The 18780-nt window shown below is 42.9% G+C and overlaps 1 protein-coding gene across 6 annotated transcripts in view; it reads left to right on the forward strand.

The window, feature by feature from the left end:
* SLMAP (sarcolemma associated protein) overlaps positions 1-18780 on the forward strand; it is a 793819-nt gene that overhangs the window by 527158 nt on the left and 247881 nt on the right. For all 6 annotated transcript variants that reach the window (XM_069206475.1, XM_069206474.1, XM_069206478.1 and 3 more), the window contains one exon: positions 6259-6384. In XM_069206475.1, the coding sequence (XP_069062576.1) occupies positions 6259-6384 (126 nt within the window). The remainder of the gene's footprint in view (positions 1-6258; positions 6385-18780) is intronic.

Consider the following 18780-nt stretch of genomic DNA (forward strand, 5'->3'; position numbering starts at 1 on the left):
AAAAAAAAAAAAAATTCTAGTGCAAAAACAAAAAGCGCCAATCTGGTCGCACCTCGACCGGGGCAAAGTCTAAGTTTGAGGCAGACAGCAAGAGAGCCCTGCTTGTCAACAGCAAGCGGGATGCGTCCGTCAAAAGTTTACCTTCGGACTTAGTCGTTTTCTTGAAGATTTTCTTCAGCGGGACGAAGTCACAAATCCAATCCGACCCCACTGGAGCCTTGTTGAGATACGCGTCACAGAGACCTCGGTGAAGATTTCAACCTTCGGACTTAAGTGATTTTTCGGGGCGAAAGTCTTCGCCCGGGCCAAAACTGAATCTTGATCTGATGTCCCTGGAGCCCTTCCAGATACGCTGCGCAGGAAGTCCTGGTCAACTTTTTACCTTTGGACTTAGTCACTTTTTGGAACTTTTTCTCTCCCACGTTGGATGACCCTCCAAAGCAAGCAGATTTCAAGTCAACATCGTCGGATTGCCTTTCAAGGAGCCCCCAGTGAAATTCTGGAAATCTGGGGCTCCGGAGCTTTTCAACAGGATGAACCTGCAAGTCAGGCCAGGTCGCGGTCGAGGTAAGCCGGCTAGGCTCTCGACGGCGGGTCAGTCCCTTTATAGAGCTATTTTCCAAAAGTTCTCCAATCTAGTCCTAACCTCTGGATCTTCTTCCAGAAGGTCTTTGAAGATCCTTTTGGATTTCACCGCTCACTCCAAGGTTCCAGAAGCTCTGAGTTGCTCCTTGAGGGTTAGGACTCCACCTCCCAGAATGCTCCATGCTCAAACTCCAAAATTACCACTGGACAGTGGTCAGCTGGTCCGTTTCTTCAGGATTTGTTGCAGGGGGCTCTGGTTAGCCATTTTATGGCAAGCAGGGAGTCCCTTCTGGAACCAGTTCAAGCCAGGCAAAGTCCTTCTTGTGATGAAGCCCAAGTATGCAGCTGGTGTAGTCTTCAGAGTACAGTGTCCAGGTGCAGGTCAATGGTCCAGCAGGGCAGTCCTTCTTCTGATGTTCTTCCTTGTAGGTATCTGAGGTGTGGGTGCGGCTCTGCCATATTTATCCTTACTCCTGGGTGGAAAGCAGGGGGTCCTGGGAATCCAATCACAGGCAGGCTCCTTCCCCCTTTGATGACCACTTCCTGGTCAGTGTTGCAAAAATCAAACCCAGGGAGCAACATTCTTCAACAACCCAACATGGCTGAAAGTGATTTTTGGAGTTTAGATCTGGCTGAGCCCACCTGCTGATGTGGCTAAAAATCCTAAACACACCCCTCTCCTGCCCTCTCTCAATCTAATCAAGAGGGCACCTTATCGTCTGTGGTTGCAGGATGTGAAGGTGGTCCTGAACCGCTCTAAATGTCCTTCCTTGCCTTTGAAGACCAATTTGGCTGCTCTTCCTTCCATCCTGTTTCCCCTTCTGCTGAGGCAGATCTCCTCCGCCAGGCACATCCTTTGTGTCCAGTCCAGGCTACTTCACACCTCATCAAAGCAGCCTGACCAGTCAGAAAAGGGCACTACAGCGCTGAAGTTTGCAACTTTCAGGTGGAGTTTTAAAACTCTTTACTTGAACTAGTTATGTTGAATCCAACAATTGTAAGTTTTGGGATTTATTATAAGAATCAATTTGATACCAAACTCAAGGTATCTGATACTTAAGAGGACTTTGTTAAAATAGTTTCCCATTTTAGCCTATGGAGGCCATTCACTACATTGAGGGAAAAACAAATTTGGCTATTTTAGCTCACCAGAACTTATAAAACAATTTTATGAGGAACCTGCTTATAGTTACATGCCACCCAACCCTAGGGGCACATAGGGCACACCTTAGGGGTGACTTTTATGTAAAAATAAGGTTGTTTAAGACTTTGGAAGTACTTTTAATTCCAAAGTCGAATTTGCACATAACTTTAATTTAAAAGGAGCCAGCAAGACAGGCCTGCCTTTAAAATGACCCTGGGCATCTCAGCAGTGCATCTTTGCTGGGCTCCCTAAACCTATATTGCTCTACCACATACTAGGGACCTATCGGTAGGTTGACATAGCCAGTTATAATTAGCTTAATTTGCATACTCATTTTACACAGAGCGCAGGCCCTGGGGCTGGTTAGCAGTACCAAGAGTACAGTCTGAGTCAGGAAAACACCAGCACAATGTGAAGAATTGGGACAAAGTGTCAGGGGGCCTCTGCAGTCAGCCCTAATTTCTCACACTAATTGTAACGCAAATTGTTTTAATAGTGGGATACCCTTTGAAATTAGCTTAGTGGGAAATTGTGCCTTCAAGACCGTGTGAATTAGAACCCCATATCATATGCATGTGAATGCATGAAAGCATGTCACTCTGTTTATAATTACAATTCTGTCATTTAGAAATATTTAAACACCTGTAACGGCCCGGGAATTCTCTTGAAGCATTGAATCTCTATATTCAAATAAGTAGGGTATTATTAAAAATAAAAAAAAACTCTTAAAAGGTACCTCAATATAAAAGAGAAAAGCATAGGTTCATTATAAACAATATATTGTGGGTGTTTAAAAATTGTGATTTGCTGCACTACGTGTTCAGAATAAATTCATGAGTGCACAGAAATTCACAACCTCCTTTTCTTCAGTTTGCACTGAATTATTCTCTACAGTTTTACTTCTGAAGACCTTTAAATAACATGGTTAGTCAAATAGCCTAGAGGTAATTCAAGAGCTATCTGTACAGTTGTCCAATTACAGTTTTGTAGTCAGAGGAATCAGAGTTCAAATGCTACAGTAGGTACAAAAATAAATTTGATTATTTACCATATATTGTTACCGGAACTTCTAACATAAACACCCTCCCACTTTTGCCTAATAGGTTGAAAATCAGCAATCAGTTCAGATGTCTGAATTTCATTTCCAACATTATCCAGATTCAACTGTAACAATCTATTAGTGTTGGTAGGCAATTATACTGGTGTGCTGCTGTTGAACCTCCAGATTAATTCTTTAAATGATATTCACACACCAACAAACATGCAAATCTCTTTAAATATCACCTTTCTCATTAGTGCTAGACTTTATTGTTCTACCACATTCAACATATCAAGAATTTATATTTTACTTTCGGCCTTTTATCCAGAATCACATTTTTTCTACATATGATATTTAAGAAATGCACCCACTATATCTCCTTTTTAATTATTAGATAGAGGGCTCAGTGTAAGAATTGTTTTATTTTATACTCTCTTGTTCAGGTTGAGTTATACTTAATATAACTACCAACATAATGGCTGGTTATTTCCTAATTGACTCACTTTGACCTTCATTTTCAACTTCAAAGTCTGACATACATCAGTGTTTTAAAACCGAGTCTACGATTCCCTCTGGTGTAACTCCACAGAAAGAATGGGTCTGTTTTTTGCTAACATGCTAACTAGCTGACACCTTTAAGCCTTTATTTGACGAAAGCTCTACAGTATAGTTTTGTAAATGGGTACAATTTAATATAGTTGTAATAAATACCTCATATGAATTTCTCTACCCAGATGGTAGTACACCAGGGTTTCAAAGGCTGTGATCACCCCACTGATTTCTTTCTGCAAAGATAATTGACATTTAAATAAATAATGATATAAATAGAGAACAAGTTAACAGGATCATCTTACTTTGAGCCAATGACAAAATATTCAACTCGGTGCCTAGATTTTTGAACTGGCTACTTCGAAAACAGTGTGCATCCTTTTAATTCAGCAGATAAGAAAATAGCAGGTTTTAAAAATAATAATAATAATGCTCTACTCATTTTAATACTGTGGATCAATGCTTTGAGAGGATTCCTTGTGTCATTGCAGATATCTTAATTGTTCACAATTATTGAACTGTTATAAATAGTTTGACCTGTTTTTTTTTAAGTTATACCCATGTATATGATATGTGCTCATATTAACACACTGGCTTTTACGCAGAACTTCCACTGTGCTTATTTCAAAGGGTGTGCCAGTATTACAACAATTTTACTGTTTGGAATCCTAAAAAATGTTCTCATATGATACTTGCTCAGTGTTGTAAACATAAAGAAGTACTGGTGAAATGTTTACCCAAGATGACATCAGTATTTGCAGACTTATTAGTAAAATTATTTTATGTTGATCCACACCCATGAAGAGGTGAGTAATCTTGTGAAACAAGTTTTTGTTACACCATCTTTAAAATTGAAGCAATTCATGGGAGACTTTTCGGTTGTTCAGAAATTTTATTTCAAAAAGAAAATTTCGAAGATGTGAATACATTTTCAGAGGACAAAACGAAAAGAAAAATGGTAATTAAACAATAAGTAATTTTACCGATTTAATTTGGCGGCCCCATCTTTCTACTTTAACATCAAGTATTCTTGCACTGGACACTATAGTAAGCACATAGTTTCACATAAATTGGTGTCAAAATTTAGAACTGACCGTAACTTCGCTCAGGTATTGGTGCTTTATTTATAAAGAACCTGATATGCCTCATCTAAAATCTGTGCTTCCTTTATCCCCAAATCTTCTTTCAAGGCATAATCAGGCCTATCTTTTTTCTCACAATAGAATAATGCATTAGTAACTCTCAGGTGAAACACATTTATTGCAAGTATCTACTTAAGAATTTTACCAATTTTTTTAAATTTGTTATAAGTCATTAAATTGACATAATTTTAGCATCTTTTCAAAGGTCAGTGCTAGCTCTCTTATCCCTCTTGTAAGCATCCTTTTTTCACAACCTACATGCTATTGTAAAAAGAACTTTGGTTTACTTGCATGAGAAACCTACATACTCATAAGGTACATTTGCTTTACCGGTCTGTGCTCTATATTGGTTTTGATGTCTTTTGAGTAGAATTCTTTTTTTTTTTTACACTGAAATATGATTAAACTCTTGCAAGGTTTTAATGGAGGAGAGAACAGGACTTATGTTGCATAGGTTACCAAAATCCATTGGGAATGCTTATCTACCAGACAATATGTGAAGATACTGCTTGGAAATCTAATTCCATTACAGTCTACAATGACCAGTGGATGTGGATTCTCTTTTTAGTGCTTTATATAGATTTATCGTAAAATAATGCACTTTTGTTTTTCCTCGGTGTCTAGAGCTGTACTGTCTCAAACTGGTATTAGTGCCCTTGATAGAACACAGATTCTTACTAATTAGTAGCCAATTTTATAACGAACAAAAATTGTGCAGGGAAATGATAGGGTTGTTGCATTTAACAGTAAATTATCAGATAAGGGGTTACTCTTGAGCTGAATTACCACATTAGATATAAATAGAAACAGATATGAACCTAATAGGTGGGCCTTGACAAGTTTTCTGAAGGTGAGGAGAGAGGGTTGAGTTCCCAGATCAGGCTGGAGGGAGTTCTAGTATGATGAGGCTGCCACAGAAAACTTTGGATTTCATACATGAGAGGATTTTAGCTTTGAAACTGAACTATAAAGAGGATTTCGATCTCCGATCCCCCTTTACCTTCCTGAGATGGTGATGAGGTGGGCTACAAAAATACTTGAAAGTTCGCAAAACCTCAGTCTTCTTTCAAAAAGATCTTTTTCTTTCTACAAATTTCTTCTGTACTGTCATTGGTTACATAGTCTATTTTAAACTTTCTCCAGCATGTATGTTAAAGGACACACCTTGCTCTTACCACAGTCGTCGTCTTGTTTTTGCTAGCCGTGACCTGGGAGGTCTAGGGTGAATGAGCTGCGGCTTTTTGCCTTGCTCTTGAGGTAGGATGATGCACAAAGGATGTTTGTACCCAGCGTCAGCATTGTTTATCGGCTCTAAAGTGGCCTATGCACAACCTAAAAATAATGAATTGGAATTCGGGTGACAGTTTTTGAGTGTCAACAAAAACGCTTAAGATTAGTGTTCGGCCAGCCATAGGCAGTAGTTTTTAGACTAGAGTGAATGTGACTGTCATTTCTTTTCTTTTGTAATGAAACTAAGATTGCTTACTGACTACTAGCCCTTACTTTCGGTACTCGTGAGCCACAGTTGTTGAAAACAATATGTTCAAGTAATCATTATATTGTACTGGCTCATTATAATTTGCATGCTTCATTTTACACCTCACACTAAATTTGTCAAAGCATGCATTGGAAGTCACTTTGATTTATTTTTCTATTAATCATATTTTACTACCCTGTGTTTCCACGGTGGAACCATTGGCTAATACTTGCATGATATCAAGTACACCTCGTATTAATATTACTACCAAAGTGTACCAGCACAAAGTTTAAAGAAAAGTATTGATTTCTTTTTTAATCAGATGAGTTGCAGAATGTACAGTCAGAAAATAATGAGACAAAACACGATATTCAGAAGTTGCATAAAGACTTGTTTGAAGCCCAGGATCTGGCCAGAACTAGTAAACAGAAATGTGCTGAACTTCAAGGTGAGATTAAAACTAATATCGTATGTAAACAGGCACAACAGAAAGTAAAATCATGTGTAGGACACTCACAGGTAATTGTTGCCTTTAGTGAAGGTAAAGCAAATAGTACAAGCAGGTGAGTTGAGTATGAGTATTATTGATGAAATAATTACTTGTTGATGTACTATATTGATTTCCTTTGTCATAAGGTTAATTGTTATCCAAATAATGGTCTTGCCAGAAAGCAATAATCTCCGTCATTCTTGTGGGGGTAAAATTGCCTATTGTTTTAGCTAAAACCTATTTTTTTTTTTTTTTTTTTTTTAAGTTAACTGTCATCCTACTGTAGGCTTTAATCGTTCTAAAGATTTTGTAAAAATGAGCTAAGCATTGGTTAAGGAAAGTCCCTGCGTTTCCCTCAAGGAATCTTCCTGACTTAATAGCATACACAGTAAAATCCATATTGATCAGTAAGTACATTTCCCTTTAGCCCATGATAAGTGTATATCAAATAGGTGAATATAGGTGTTTTTCTTTTTATAAAACACTGTATTGGTATTTTTCTGAAAAATTCATTACTTAACAAAAGGTTTTGGTTTCCCCCACACTTTGCTATGAATATAAATTCACAGCATGACTCGGGGCTGCACTCTTCTCTCTTGCATGGTTTGGCCACCTGTTTTTAGTCCAGCAGATAACTTTACTCATATTTTGCTTAAATAAGGGTCACCGCAACTTAAGCATATTGTGAGACCATATCATTAGTCTGTGTTAGGAAATCAAAGTGCCCATGCCGTATTCCTAGTATCTTTGTTTTTGCGAGTAGGCACTGGCATTATATTGCCACACAGCCACTCGTGGACCACTGGAGCTTCCTGCTAATGTTCAGCATTGTCACCTGTGGCTATGACATGAACAGATGTAATGATGTTACGACACCTCTGGCCAAGTAAAGGTCTTGATCGTATCCAAAATGGGATCCAGTTCTGGTTTACTGGCCAGCACCTCTAAATTGTCTCAGACCTCACAGTAGTGTCCTTGGATCACCTTACAACATACAGTGAGGAAAATAAATGCCCCTTCAGTTTGTCTCTAATAAAGTATGCAGGTGACGTAAATAATTAAACTGAATCAATCTTAGTTGCTCTGCATATAGACCAAACAGGTCTTTAATCCATAAGGTAATAGATTTGCTGGTGGAATTTTCCATTGGAGTCCTGTGTATTTTTTTTCAGACCAACTTAATCTGTTGTCATAGTTGTCTCCAACAAACGTTCAAATCCTTCTTAAAGATCCATCTGTTTAAGCATGGTACCCAATTTCTTTGAGCCTGCTAATTCATCCTAGAGTACTGCATACCTGGTGCTTCCAAATCCAAGAACTATGATATCATTCAGTCTGTTCTGGGCCCACCAATTGTAAATATTTGTAAAGTTCCCTCTGATTCAAAGCACAAAACATGTATTGCAGTCACTTGAATCATCTAGTAATTTCCAAGTAGATCAGTCATAACCAGATCAACAGTGAATGTGTATTGGTATCAGGTTCTCTTGTGGACCAGTACCCAAATATAATTGCCTAACATTCCCTTATTTTGTTGGACAAAGTGTGTCATTGTTGTGAATGTACAGTTTTGGAGCACATACTGGAATTTTAGATGGACAACTACCGTATTCAGAGCCAAACATACTGGAATCGAAAATTTGGCCCAGTGTTTTCGAACAATCCACAAATGAGTAATGGGACCAAATACAGATGTCAGAAATCCTGCCTTTTTCTTATCATGTACCTATTGTAGTATTGGAAGTTGACTGAGTTATACCAGTTTACTATCTGGAGCAGAAGTATAAGCAAATAAGCTAACCATGTTGAACAATCTGTGGCCCATTTATTGTGGATGTCATACAAAAGAACATGTAATGAGCATATTGTGATGCCACTTCCTAAAGTCAGTTGCCTGTTCAATTAATTTCATTACCTGGTGCTGTAGGAAAGTCCTCCTTTTTACCTTGGTCACCCCCAAACCTTTTGGACAGATACTGGTGGTTACTGACTCTTGGCTGGCCCTGGGTACTGCTTACCAGTCCCAAGGCCAGTGCTCTGTGTAAAGTGGATATGCAAATTAGGCCAATTAAAATTGGCAGTATCAACCTACCTATAAGTCCCTAGTATATGGTAGGGCATGTAGGTTTAGGGACCACAGCATAGGTGTTGCACCCATAGGTGCACTGCTGAGGTGCCCAGTGTCATTTTAAAGGCAGGCCTTGCTGGCTGCTTTTAAACTAAAGTTCTATGCAAATTCGACTTTGGAATTAAAAGTACTTCCTAAGGCTTAAACTACCTTATTTTTACATATGTCACCCTTGGTGTGCGCTGTGTGCCACTAGGTTTGGGTGCCATGTAACCATAAGCAGGGACCTTATAAAAATAGTTTTATAACCCCTGGTGATGTAAAATAGCCAAATTCGTTTTTCCTTCACTGTAGCGAATGGTGTCTTGAGGCTAAAACGGGGAGACTTTATTTTAATTTATAAAGTCCCCTTAAGTGTCAGCTTGAGTTCGGTATCAAATTAATTGTTATAATGAATCCTACAATTTACAATTGTTGGATTTAATATAACTAGCTCAGGTAAAGAGTTTTAAAACTCTACCTGAAAGTTGCAAACTTCAGCTCTGTAGTGGCCTTCTCAGATTGTCCAGCCTCTGGCAGCCTGGCCAGGTTGCCTTGATGAGGTGTGAAGTGGCCTGGGCTGAACACGCAGGATGTGCCGGGAGGAGGAGGAGGAGGAGATCTGCCCCAGCAGATGGGGAAGCAGGAAGAGGATGGCCAAACTGGTCTTCAAAGGCAGGGAAGTACATTTGGAGGAGCCCAGCACCTCCTTCACATCCTGCAACTCCAGATAATTAGGTGCCCTCTTGATTAGATTAGGAGAGGGGTGTGTTTAAGATTTAAGCCACACCAGTGGGTGGGCTCAGCCAGATCTAACCTCCTTTCAGCCTTGTCAGACTTTCGAAGAATGTTTCTCCACTTTTTAGGAAGTGGTCATCACAGGGGGGAGGCAACTGCCTGTGATTCGATACCCAGGATCCCCATGTGTTTCACCCAGGAACAAGGATAAATATGGCAGAGCTGCACCCACACCTCTGATCCATACAAGGAGGAACATCAGAAGGAGGACTGCCCTGCTGGACCCCTGACCGGCACCCGGACACTGCACTCTGAGGGAGTGCACCAGCTGCACACTTGGGCATCGCCACAAGGAGGACTTTGCCTGGCTTCAACTGGTTCAAGGATGGAACTTCCTGTTTGCTACAGGTGAAAAATAGCTAACCAGAGTCCCTGCATCAAATCCTGAGGAAAATTACCAGCTAACCACTGTCCAGTGGCCATTTTGGAGTTTGAGCCAGGTGCAGTCTGAGAGTTGGAGTCCGCACCCTCAAGGAGCAACTCGGAGCTTCTGGAACCTTGGGATGAGTGGTGAACTCCTGAAGGACCTTAAAAGACCTTCTGGAAGAAGGTCCAGAAGTTTGGAGAAGATTGGTGAACTTAAAAAAAAAAAAAAAAAAAAGCTCCATAGAGGGACCGACCTGCCGCAGTGAGTCTAGCCTGCTTGCCTCAACTGTGACAGCCAGACTTACAGGTTCGTCCTCCTGAATAAAATCTCAGAAAAAGTGTTTAAGTCAGAACGTAGAAAGTTGACCGGGACCTCCCGCGCAGTGTATCCGTAGAGGGCTCAAGGGACATCGGATCAAGATTCAGGTTTGTCGTGGTCAAAGGATTTTCATCTTGAAAAATCAAAGTCCGAACAAGGAAACCTTCACTGAGGTCTCCTGCGAAGCGTATCCGAGGAAGGGCTCCAGGAGGTCAGATCGGACTGGCAGCTTCGTCCCGCCAAAGAAAATTTTCAAGAAAACAACTAAGTCCAAAGATAAACTTTTGACCAAGGCCTCCCGCTTGCTGTAGCTGGGCAGGACTCCATCACGGTCGGCCTCAAAGTTTGACTTTTCCTGGGTCGAGGTGCGACCAGATTACCAGATTGGCGCTATTAGTTTCTATGCGCTAAAAAACACAAATTCTTTAAAAATGCATACCTCCGGTTTGCCTTATCCGATTGTATTCGTTTTGGTGTCAAATGAAAGATAACTATATGTTCGATGGCATCTGTCGCTGTAGATACGCATGTTCTGCAATAGCTCGCCATCTGGTGTTGGGCCGGAGTGTTACAAGTTGTTTTTCTTCGAAGAAGTCTTTCGAGTCACGGGACCGAGTGACTCCTCCTTTTGTCTCCATTGCGCATGGGCGTCGACTCCATCCTCGATTGTTTTTTTTCCGCCATCGGGTTCGGACGTGTTCCTGTCGCTCCGAGTTTCGGAACAGAAAAAATAGTTAATTTCGGAAGATTTTCGTCGGTATTGTTGCGTTCGGGATCGGCATACCTACATTCAACACCGCATCGAAGATCGAAGAGCTCCGGTGCCCTTCGGGGTAATTTTGCGATCCTCCGTCGGGGCCTGGTCGGCCCGACCGCGTGCTGAAGAACGCCGATGGAACGGACCCCGTTCCGTTTCTGCCCCAAATGCCACAATAAATACCCCTACACAGACCAACACTTGGTCTGCAACCTGTGCCTGTCACCTGAGCACAGCGAAGACACCTGCGAGGCCTGTCGTGCGTTCCGGTCCAGAAAAACACTCCGAGACCGTCGAGCCAGAAGACTTCAAATGGCGTCCGCACCGACAGCCCGACGGGAGTTCGAGGAACAGGAAGAGGAAGGTACCTTCTCGATCCAAGACTCAGACTCCGAAGGATTCGACGATACACAAACCGTGAGTAAGACGTCGAAAACCACACAAAGAAACATTTACAAGGCCCAGGGGACGCCACTGCCACCAGGCCATGGCTCCACCCATAAATTCGGTGACCGACCGTCGGCACCGAAAAAGGCCAAAACAGTGCCGAGATCGTCCGACTCCGGTCGAGACACCGGCACGCAGCCTTCTCGGGACCGAGAAAGTGCTGGAGACAAGCCTCGACACCGAGATGCCGGTGTGGACACGGCTCGACGCCGAGACAGCGGCACCGAAACAGATCGACGCCGAGAGGTTTCGGCCCCGAAAAGGAAAAAAGTCACCTCGGAGCCGAAAAAACACGCAGACACAGTTTCGACGCCGAAACAAACTGCAAGCGACCCAGCTTCAGGCTCTTATACAGAAGAGCACTCGCTAACCTCCCAAATGCAGAAGCATAGGTTTGAGGAAGAGCTACAAGCAACGGATGCGGACCATACGCAAAAGCGTATCTTCATTCAGCAGGGGACAGGAAAAATAAGCACCCTTCCCCCCATTAGGAGAAAGAGAAGGTTGGAGTTCCAGACGGAACAAGCACCACAACCAAAAGTGGTGAAAAGAGTTACACCACCACCCTCTCCTCCGCCCGTGATTAACGTTTCACCAGCACAAACGCCATCACACTCCCCAGCTCACACCACCATGAGCCAGGGTGACCAAGACCAGGACGCATGGGACCTATACGACGCCCCAGTGTCAGATAACAGCCCAGAGGCATACCCTACAAAACCATCTCCACCAGAAGACAGCACCGCGTACTCTCAGGTGGTGGCTAGAGCAGCACAATTTCACAACGTAAGCCTCCACTCAGAACAGGTCGAGGATGATTTCCTGTTCAACACACTCTCCTCCACCCACAGCTCCTACCAAAGCCTGCCTATGCTCCCTGGTATGCTCCGGCACGCAAAAGACATATTTAAGGACCCGGTCAAAAGTAGGGCAATCACACCAAGGGTGGAAAAAAAGTATAAGCCGCCTCCTACAGACCCGGCTTTCATCACAACACAGCTGCCACCAGACTCTGTTGTTGTAGGAGCAGCTAGGAAAAGGGCCAACTCTCACACATCTGGAGATGCACCACCCCCAGATAAAGAAAGCCGCAAGTTTGATGCAGCTGGTAAAAGAGTCGCAGCACAAGCTGCAAACCAGTGGCGCATCGCGAACTCCCAGGCACTACTTGCGCGCTATGACAGAGCCCACTGGGACGAGATGCAACATCTCATTGAACATCTGCCCAAAGACTTCCAAAATAGGGCAAAACAAGTGGTTGAGGAGGGACAGGCCATCTCCAACAACCAGATCCGCTCCTCCATGGACGCTGCAGATACAGCTGCACGGACAATTAATACATCTGTAACTATCAGAAGGCATGCATGGCTCCGAACGTCTGGATTTAAACCAGAGATTCAACAAGCAGTTCTCAATATGCCTTTTAATGAAAAAGAACTGTTCGGTCCAGAAGTGGACACAGCGATTGAGAAACTCAAAAAAGATACGGACACTGCCAAAGCCATGGGCGCACTCTACTCCCCGCAGAGCAGAGGGAATTACAGCTCATTCCGTAAACCGCCCTTTCGAGGGGGGTTTCGGGGTCAAAGCACACAAGCCAGCACCTCACAAGCCACACCGTCCAGTTACCAAGGACAGTATAGAGGAGGTTTTCGGGGACAATATAGAGGAGGGCAATTCCCTAGAAATAGAGGAAGATTCCAAAGCCCCAAAACCCCTACTACTAAACAGTGACTCACATGTCACTCACCCCCTCCACACAACACCAGTGGGGGGACGAATAGGTCATTATTACAGAGCATGGGAGAAAATCACTACAGACACTTGGGTTCTAGCAATTATCCAACATGGTTACTGCATAGAATTTCTACAGTTCCCTCCAAACATACCACCAAAAGCACAAAATTTAACAACACACCATTCCAATCTCCTAGAGATAGAAGTGCAGGCACTATTGCAAAAGAATGCAATCGAATTAGTGCCAAACACACAAATAAACACAGGAGTTTACTCACTGTACTTTCTGATACCAAAGAAGGACAAAACACTGAGACCAATCCTAGACCTCAGAGTAGTCAACACTTTCATCAAATCAGACCACTTCCACATGGTCACACTACAAGAAGTATTGCCATTGCTAAAGCTGCACGACTACATGGCAACTTTAGACCTCAAGGATGCTTATTTCCATATACCAATTCACCCATCGCACAGGAAATACCTAAGGTTTGTATTCAAAGGAATACATTACCAATTCAAGGTACTGCCTTTCGGATTAACAACCGCACCAAGAGTCTTTACCAAATGTCTAGCGGTAGTCGCTGCACACATCAGAAGGCAGCAAATACATGTGTTCCCATATCTAGACGACTGGCTAATCAAGGCCCATTCGTTAATAGAGTGCTCAAATCACACAAATCATATCATACAAACCCTCTTCAAACTAGGGTTCACCGTCAATTTCACAAAATCCAAGATTCGGCCACGCAAGGTACAACAATACCTGGGAGCCATAATAGACACATCAAAGGGAGTAGCCACTCCAAGTCCACAAAGAATTCAAAATTTCAACACCATCATACAACGCATGTATCCAACACAAAAGATACAAGCAAAGATGGTATTACAACTCCTAGGCATGATGTCATCATGCATAGCCATTGTCCCAAACGCAAGACTGCACATGAGGCCCTTACAACAATGCCTAGCATCACAGTGGTCTCAAGCACAGGGTCACCTTCTAGATCTGGTGTTAATAGACCGCCAAACTTACCTCTCGCTTCTGTGGTGGAACAACATAAATTTAAACAAGGGGCGGCCTTTTCAAGACCCAGTGCCACAATACGTAATAACAACAGATGCTTCCATGACAGGGTGGGGAGCACACCTCGATCAACACAGCATACAAGGACAATGGAACGTACATCAAACAAAACTGCATATCAATCACCTAGAACTTCTTGCAGTTTTTCAAGCACTAAAAGCTTTCCAACCAATAATAGTTCACAAATACATTCTCGTCAAAACAGACAACATGACAACAATGTATTATCTAAACAAGCAGGGAGGGACGCACTCCACGCAGTTAAGCATGTTAGCACAAAAAATTTGGCATTGGGCAATTCACAACCAAATTCGCCTAATTGCACAGTTTATACCAGGGATACAAAATCAACTCGCAGACAATCTCTCTCGAGATCACCAACAGGTCCACGAATGGGAAATTCACCCCCAAATACTGAACACTTATTTCAAACTCTGGGGAACACCTCAGATAGACTTGTTTGCGACAAGGGAGAACGCAAAATGCCAAAACTTCGCATCCAGATACCCACACAAACAATCCCAAGGCAATGCCCTATGGATGAACTGGTCAGGGATATTTGCTTACGCTTTTCCTCCTCTCCCTCTCCTTCCTTACCTGGTAAACAAACTCAGTCAAAGCAAACTCAAACTCATATTGATAGCACCAACTTGGGCAAGGCAACCCTGGTACACAACGCTGCTAGACCTATCAGTGGTACCCTGCATCAAATTGCCCAACAGGCCAGATCTGTTGACACAGCACAACCAAAAGATCAGACACCCAGATCCAGCATCGCTGAATCTAGCAATCTGGCTCCTGAAATCCTAGAATTCGGGCACTTACAACTTACCCAAGAATGTATGGAAGTCATAAAACAAGCAAGAAGGCCATCCACCAGGCACTGCTATGCAAGTAAATGGAAGAGGTTTGTTTGCTACTGCCATATTAATCAAATACAACCATTACACACAACTCCAGAACATGTAGTGGGTTACTTGCTTCACTTACAAAAATCTAACCTAGCTTTCTCTTCCATTAAGATTCACCTTGCAGCAATATCTGCATACCTGCAGACTACCTATTCAACTTCCCTATATAAAATACCAGTCATTAAAGCATTCATGGAGGGCCTTAGGAGAATTATACCACCAAGAACACTACCTGTTCCTTCATGGAACCTAAATGTTGTCCTAACTAGACTTATGGGTCCACCTTTTGAACCCATGCACTCCTGCGACATACAGTTCCTAACCTGGAAGGTGGCATTTCTCATCGCCATTACTTCCCTGAGAAGAGTAAGCGAGATTCAGGCGTTTACTATACAGGAACCTTTTATACAACTACACAAAAATAAAGTCGTCCTAAGGACCAATCCTAAATTTTTGCCAAAGGTTATTTCACCGTTCCATCTAAATCAAACAGTGGAACTTCCGGTGTTCTTTCCACAGCCAGATACCGTAGCTGAAAGGGCACTACATACATTAGATGTCAAAAGAGCATTAATGTATTACATTGACAGAACAAAGAACATCAGAAAGACTAAACAACTCTTTATTGCATTTCAAAAACCTCATGCAGGAAACCCAATTTCAAAACAAGGTATAGCCAGATGGATAGTTAAATACATCCAAATCTGCTACCTTAAAGCTAAACGACAGCTGCCCATTACACCAAGGGCACACTCAACCAGAAAAAAAGGTGCTACCATGGCCTTTCTAGGAAACATCCCAATGCAAGAAATATGTAAGGCAGCCACATGGTCTACGCCTCACACATTCACCAAGCACTACTGTGTAGACGTGTTATCCGCACAACAAGCCACAGTAGGTCAAGCTGTATTAAGGACATTATTTCAGACTACTTCCACTCCTACAGGCTGATCCACCGCTTTTGGGGAAATAACTGCTTACTAGTCTATTGCAGAACATGCGTATCTACAGCGACAGATGCCATCGAACTGAAAATGTCACTTACCCAGTGTACATCTGTTCGTGGCATCAGTCGCAGTAGATTCGCATGTGCCCACCCGCCTCCCCGGGAGCCTGTAGCAGTTTGGAAGTTACCTTCAATTATTTATATATGTATCATCTCAACCTTAAATAAGTGCATACTTAGTCACTCCATTGCATGGGCACTATTACTACAATTCAACTCCTACCTCACCCTCTGCGGGGAAAAACAATCGAGGATGGAGTCGACGCCCATGCGCAATGGAGACAAAAGGAGGAGTCACTCGGTCCCGTGACTCGAAAGACTTCTTCGAAGAAAAACAACTTGTAACACTCCGGCCCAACACCAGATGGCGAGCTATTGCAGAACATGCGAATCTACTGCGACTGATGCCACGAACAGATGTACACTGGGTAAGTGACATTTTCATTCCTATTGAATTGGGTTTGGATTTTTAAACTGTTTCCTGTGTCTTATTTAATTACTGTTTTGTGATACGTGAATGCTTTCACACTTTGTCTCCTACGTTAAGCCTTGTCGCTCGATGCCAAGCTACCAAGGGTTGAGCTGGGGTTCATTTATTGAGACCTGATTGAACCTAGTGGGGGTTAGTGGCCTATTGCTAAGTGTAGGTACTTACCTGCACCCAAATAATCCACTTTCCAACAGGTGCCTTTTACTTTTGGGAATGAGTATAACAGAACCCCATTGACTGACAGGAGCCACTGGCTGTTAGAATATCAACCTAGCATATTAAACAAATACCGAACCAACATTATTTTTTCCTAGCACAAGTAACATACAACTCAAATCCGAGCGATCCCTCGAGTCTTTGGCACATGGTCAAAACCTTGTGTAAACGCCAGAGGTTGGTTATTCGGATTGTGCAACTTAAAAAAAATCCTATATGGGTGTAGACCGGTGGTCATCATATACTGTAGTCTGTTTTGCAGTCTGGGTGAATACTTTCATACGTACATTTATTATAGAAGCTGGACATGTAATGCACACAGCACAGGGTAATCTCCGACTTAAGGAATAACACTGATCACGGCTTCTTTTCAGAGTATCTTGGCCACAATACCTTTAGCAGAAATGCTAGAACCGGACTACTTGTGTTTTAAAAGTAAAGTATTGGTCCCTAAGTTACCCTTCCACATTTTTTTCTGCCCATTTTGGCCTTGCCTCAATCCAGGTTGCATCAGTGAAACATCAGCTGCCACCACATATTTTCCTTTCTAGTAGGTATGGATGTAATTAATCTCTTTTATAGATAATATTATTGCAGGCATTATTGCAAGTTGCTCTGTCTGTACGACCCTTCCAACCAGCTCTCACTACTGGTCCGGACCTTTTTTCACAAATGTGGGTGTGTTACCTTGTTTATCTTCTCTGCTTTAGTGTGGCATAGGAGTACCTCTATCCTTTACCTTAGTTATAGCAGCGCATATGCACTTATATATACGTTGAGTCCCATGGTTTGATTTTTCTGGAAGGCTGGTTGGCCACCAGGTAGGATCATAGTCTCTGTTGAGCTGAGACTTAACTAAAGTGTAACGGTAATAGTGTGGTAAATTTTCTTGGGTCATCTTCTCTACTCCATTGAGTATTCTGGAGGTTTCCATACACAAGTATGTGTACCCAGGCCATTCTCCGTAATCTTTCAGTCTGCAGTGTTGAGTGACTATTGCCTACCTCTACCACCACCCAGTGTGTGGGTTTGGAAGTACATACACAGGCAGACCAACACTGTACCTGATTATGGAACAGCTTTTGAATGTGACTATGCATTAAACGTCTGATAGAGACTTCTGCCCACAGATTTTCCACAGTTTGATTATTCATCAACCATCAGACTGGATCCGGAAACTTTCAGCAGTACCTCTGCGAGCCAGTAGGTGGCGACATGAGGCCTTGCACTGACGCCAGCCTACTCAGGAGATGACGTACATAGCCTATATAGGCACGGCTCCTATGTACTGATGTCAGTTCCTTTCTTCAATGTCTCTCCATCTTGCTCCCAAAGTCAGTAGACCTCAGAGCCCATCCCGCAAATTGCCCAGACACAAACAGAGTTTCTGTGAGATCAAAGAGTTCTGTGAGGCCATGCTCAGATTCTTTAGTTCCTTACCTGTCCCCAAGGAACAAAGAAGCCCTCCTTCTGGGATACTGCTTGTGGATATGTCCTGTACCAAAGTTTAATCCACCACTGTGCCTCCTCGGCTCCTGCAGCATATGCGCTTCTGGCACCACATTCCACGCTTGATGCCGATGCCGAATCCATAGGCACCAGAGGACAAGGTGCCCACGGGGCTCTGACACAGAGTTAATGCTGCTATGAGCCAGACGAGGTCACTCTGAATTTCTGTTGGGGTGCTATTCCCCCTTCCACCCCTCAACCGTACCTTACCACCTGCTCAAGTAAAAACACGTTGTATTCCTTATTTCATATGAATTTGGACAGCCATGATCAGGGTGACAAGACAGGACAGCCATACTACTAGGACAATTGGTAAGATGACCTTCAAGACATCAGTGCCGTGCCACTCCTTCACGCCTCCTGAGTTGGGACTCCTGTTCCCTACCGCCTCTCCTCCCCAATGGCCTGCCATTAAGGAAAGTACTCCTTACGGAGTGGTCATGCCTAGGGCATCCAAAGTTCTTGACCTCTGGCTTTCCACCTTGGAGGTCAAAACCAGTGTCCTGACAGAAGTGCTCCAGCTGAGACAAACATCTCAGCGAATACACCTACTGTGAAACCCTCTTGCCCTTCAGTGATTCTCTCACAGATATACACTTAGATG

The sequence above is a fragment of the Pleurodeles waltl genome, chromosome 9, assembly GCF_031143425.1.
Source record: "Pleurodeles waltl isolate 20211129_DDA chromosome 9, aPleWal1.hap1.20221129, whole genome shotgun sequence".
NCBI lineage: Eukaryota > Metazoa > Chordata > Amphibia > Caudata > Salamandridae > Pleurodeles > Pleurodeles waltl.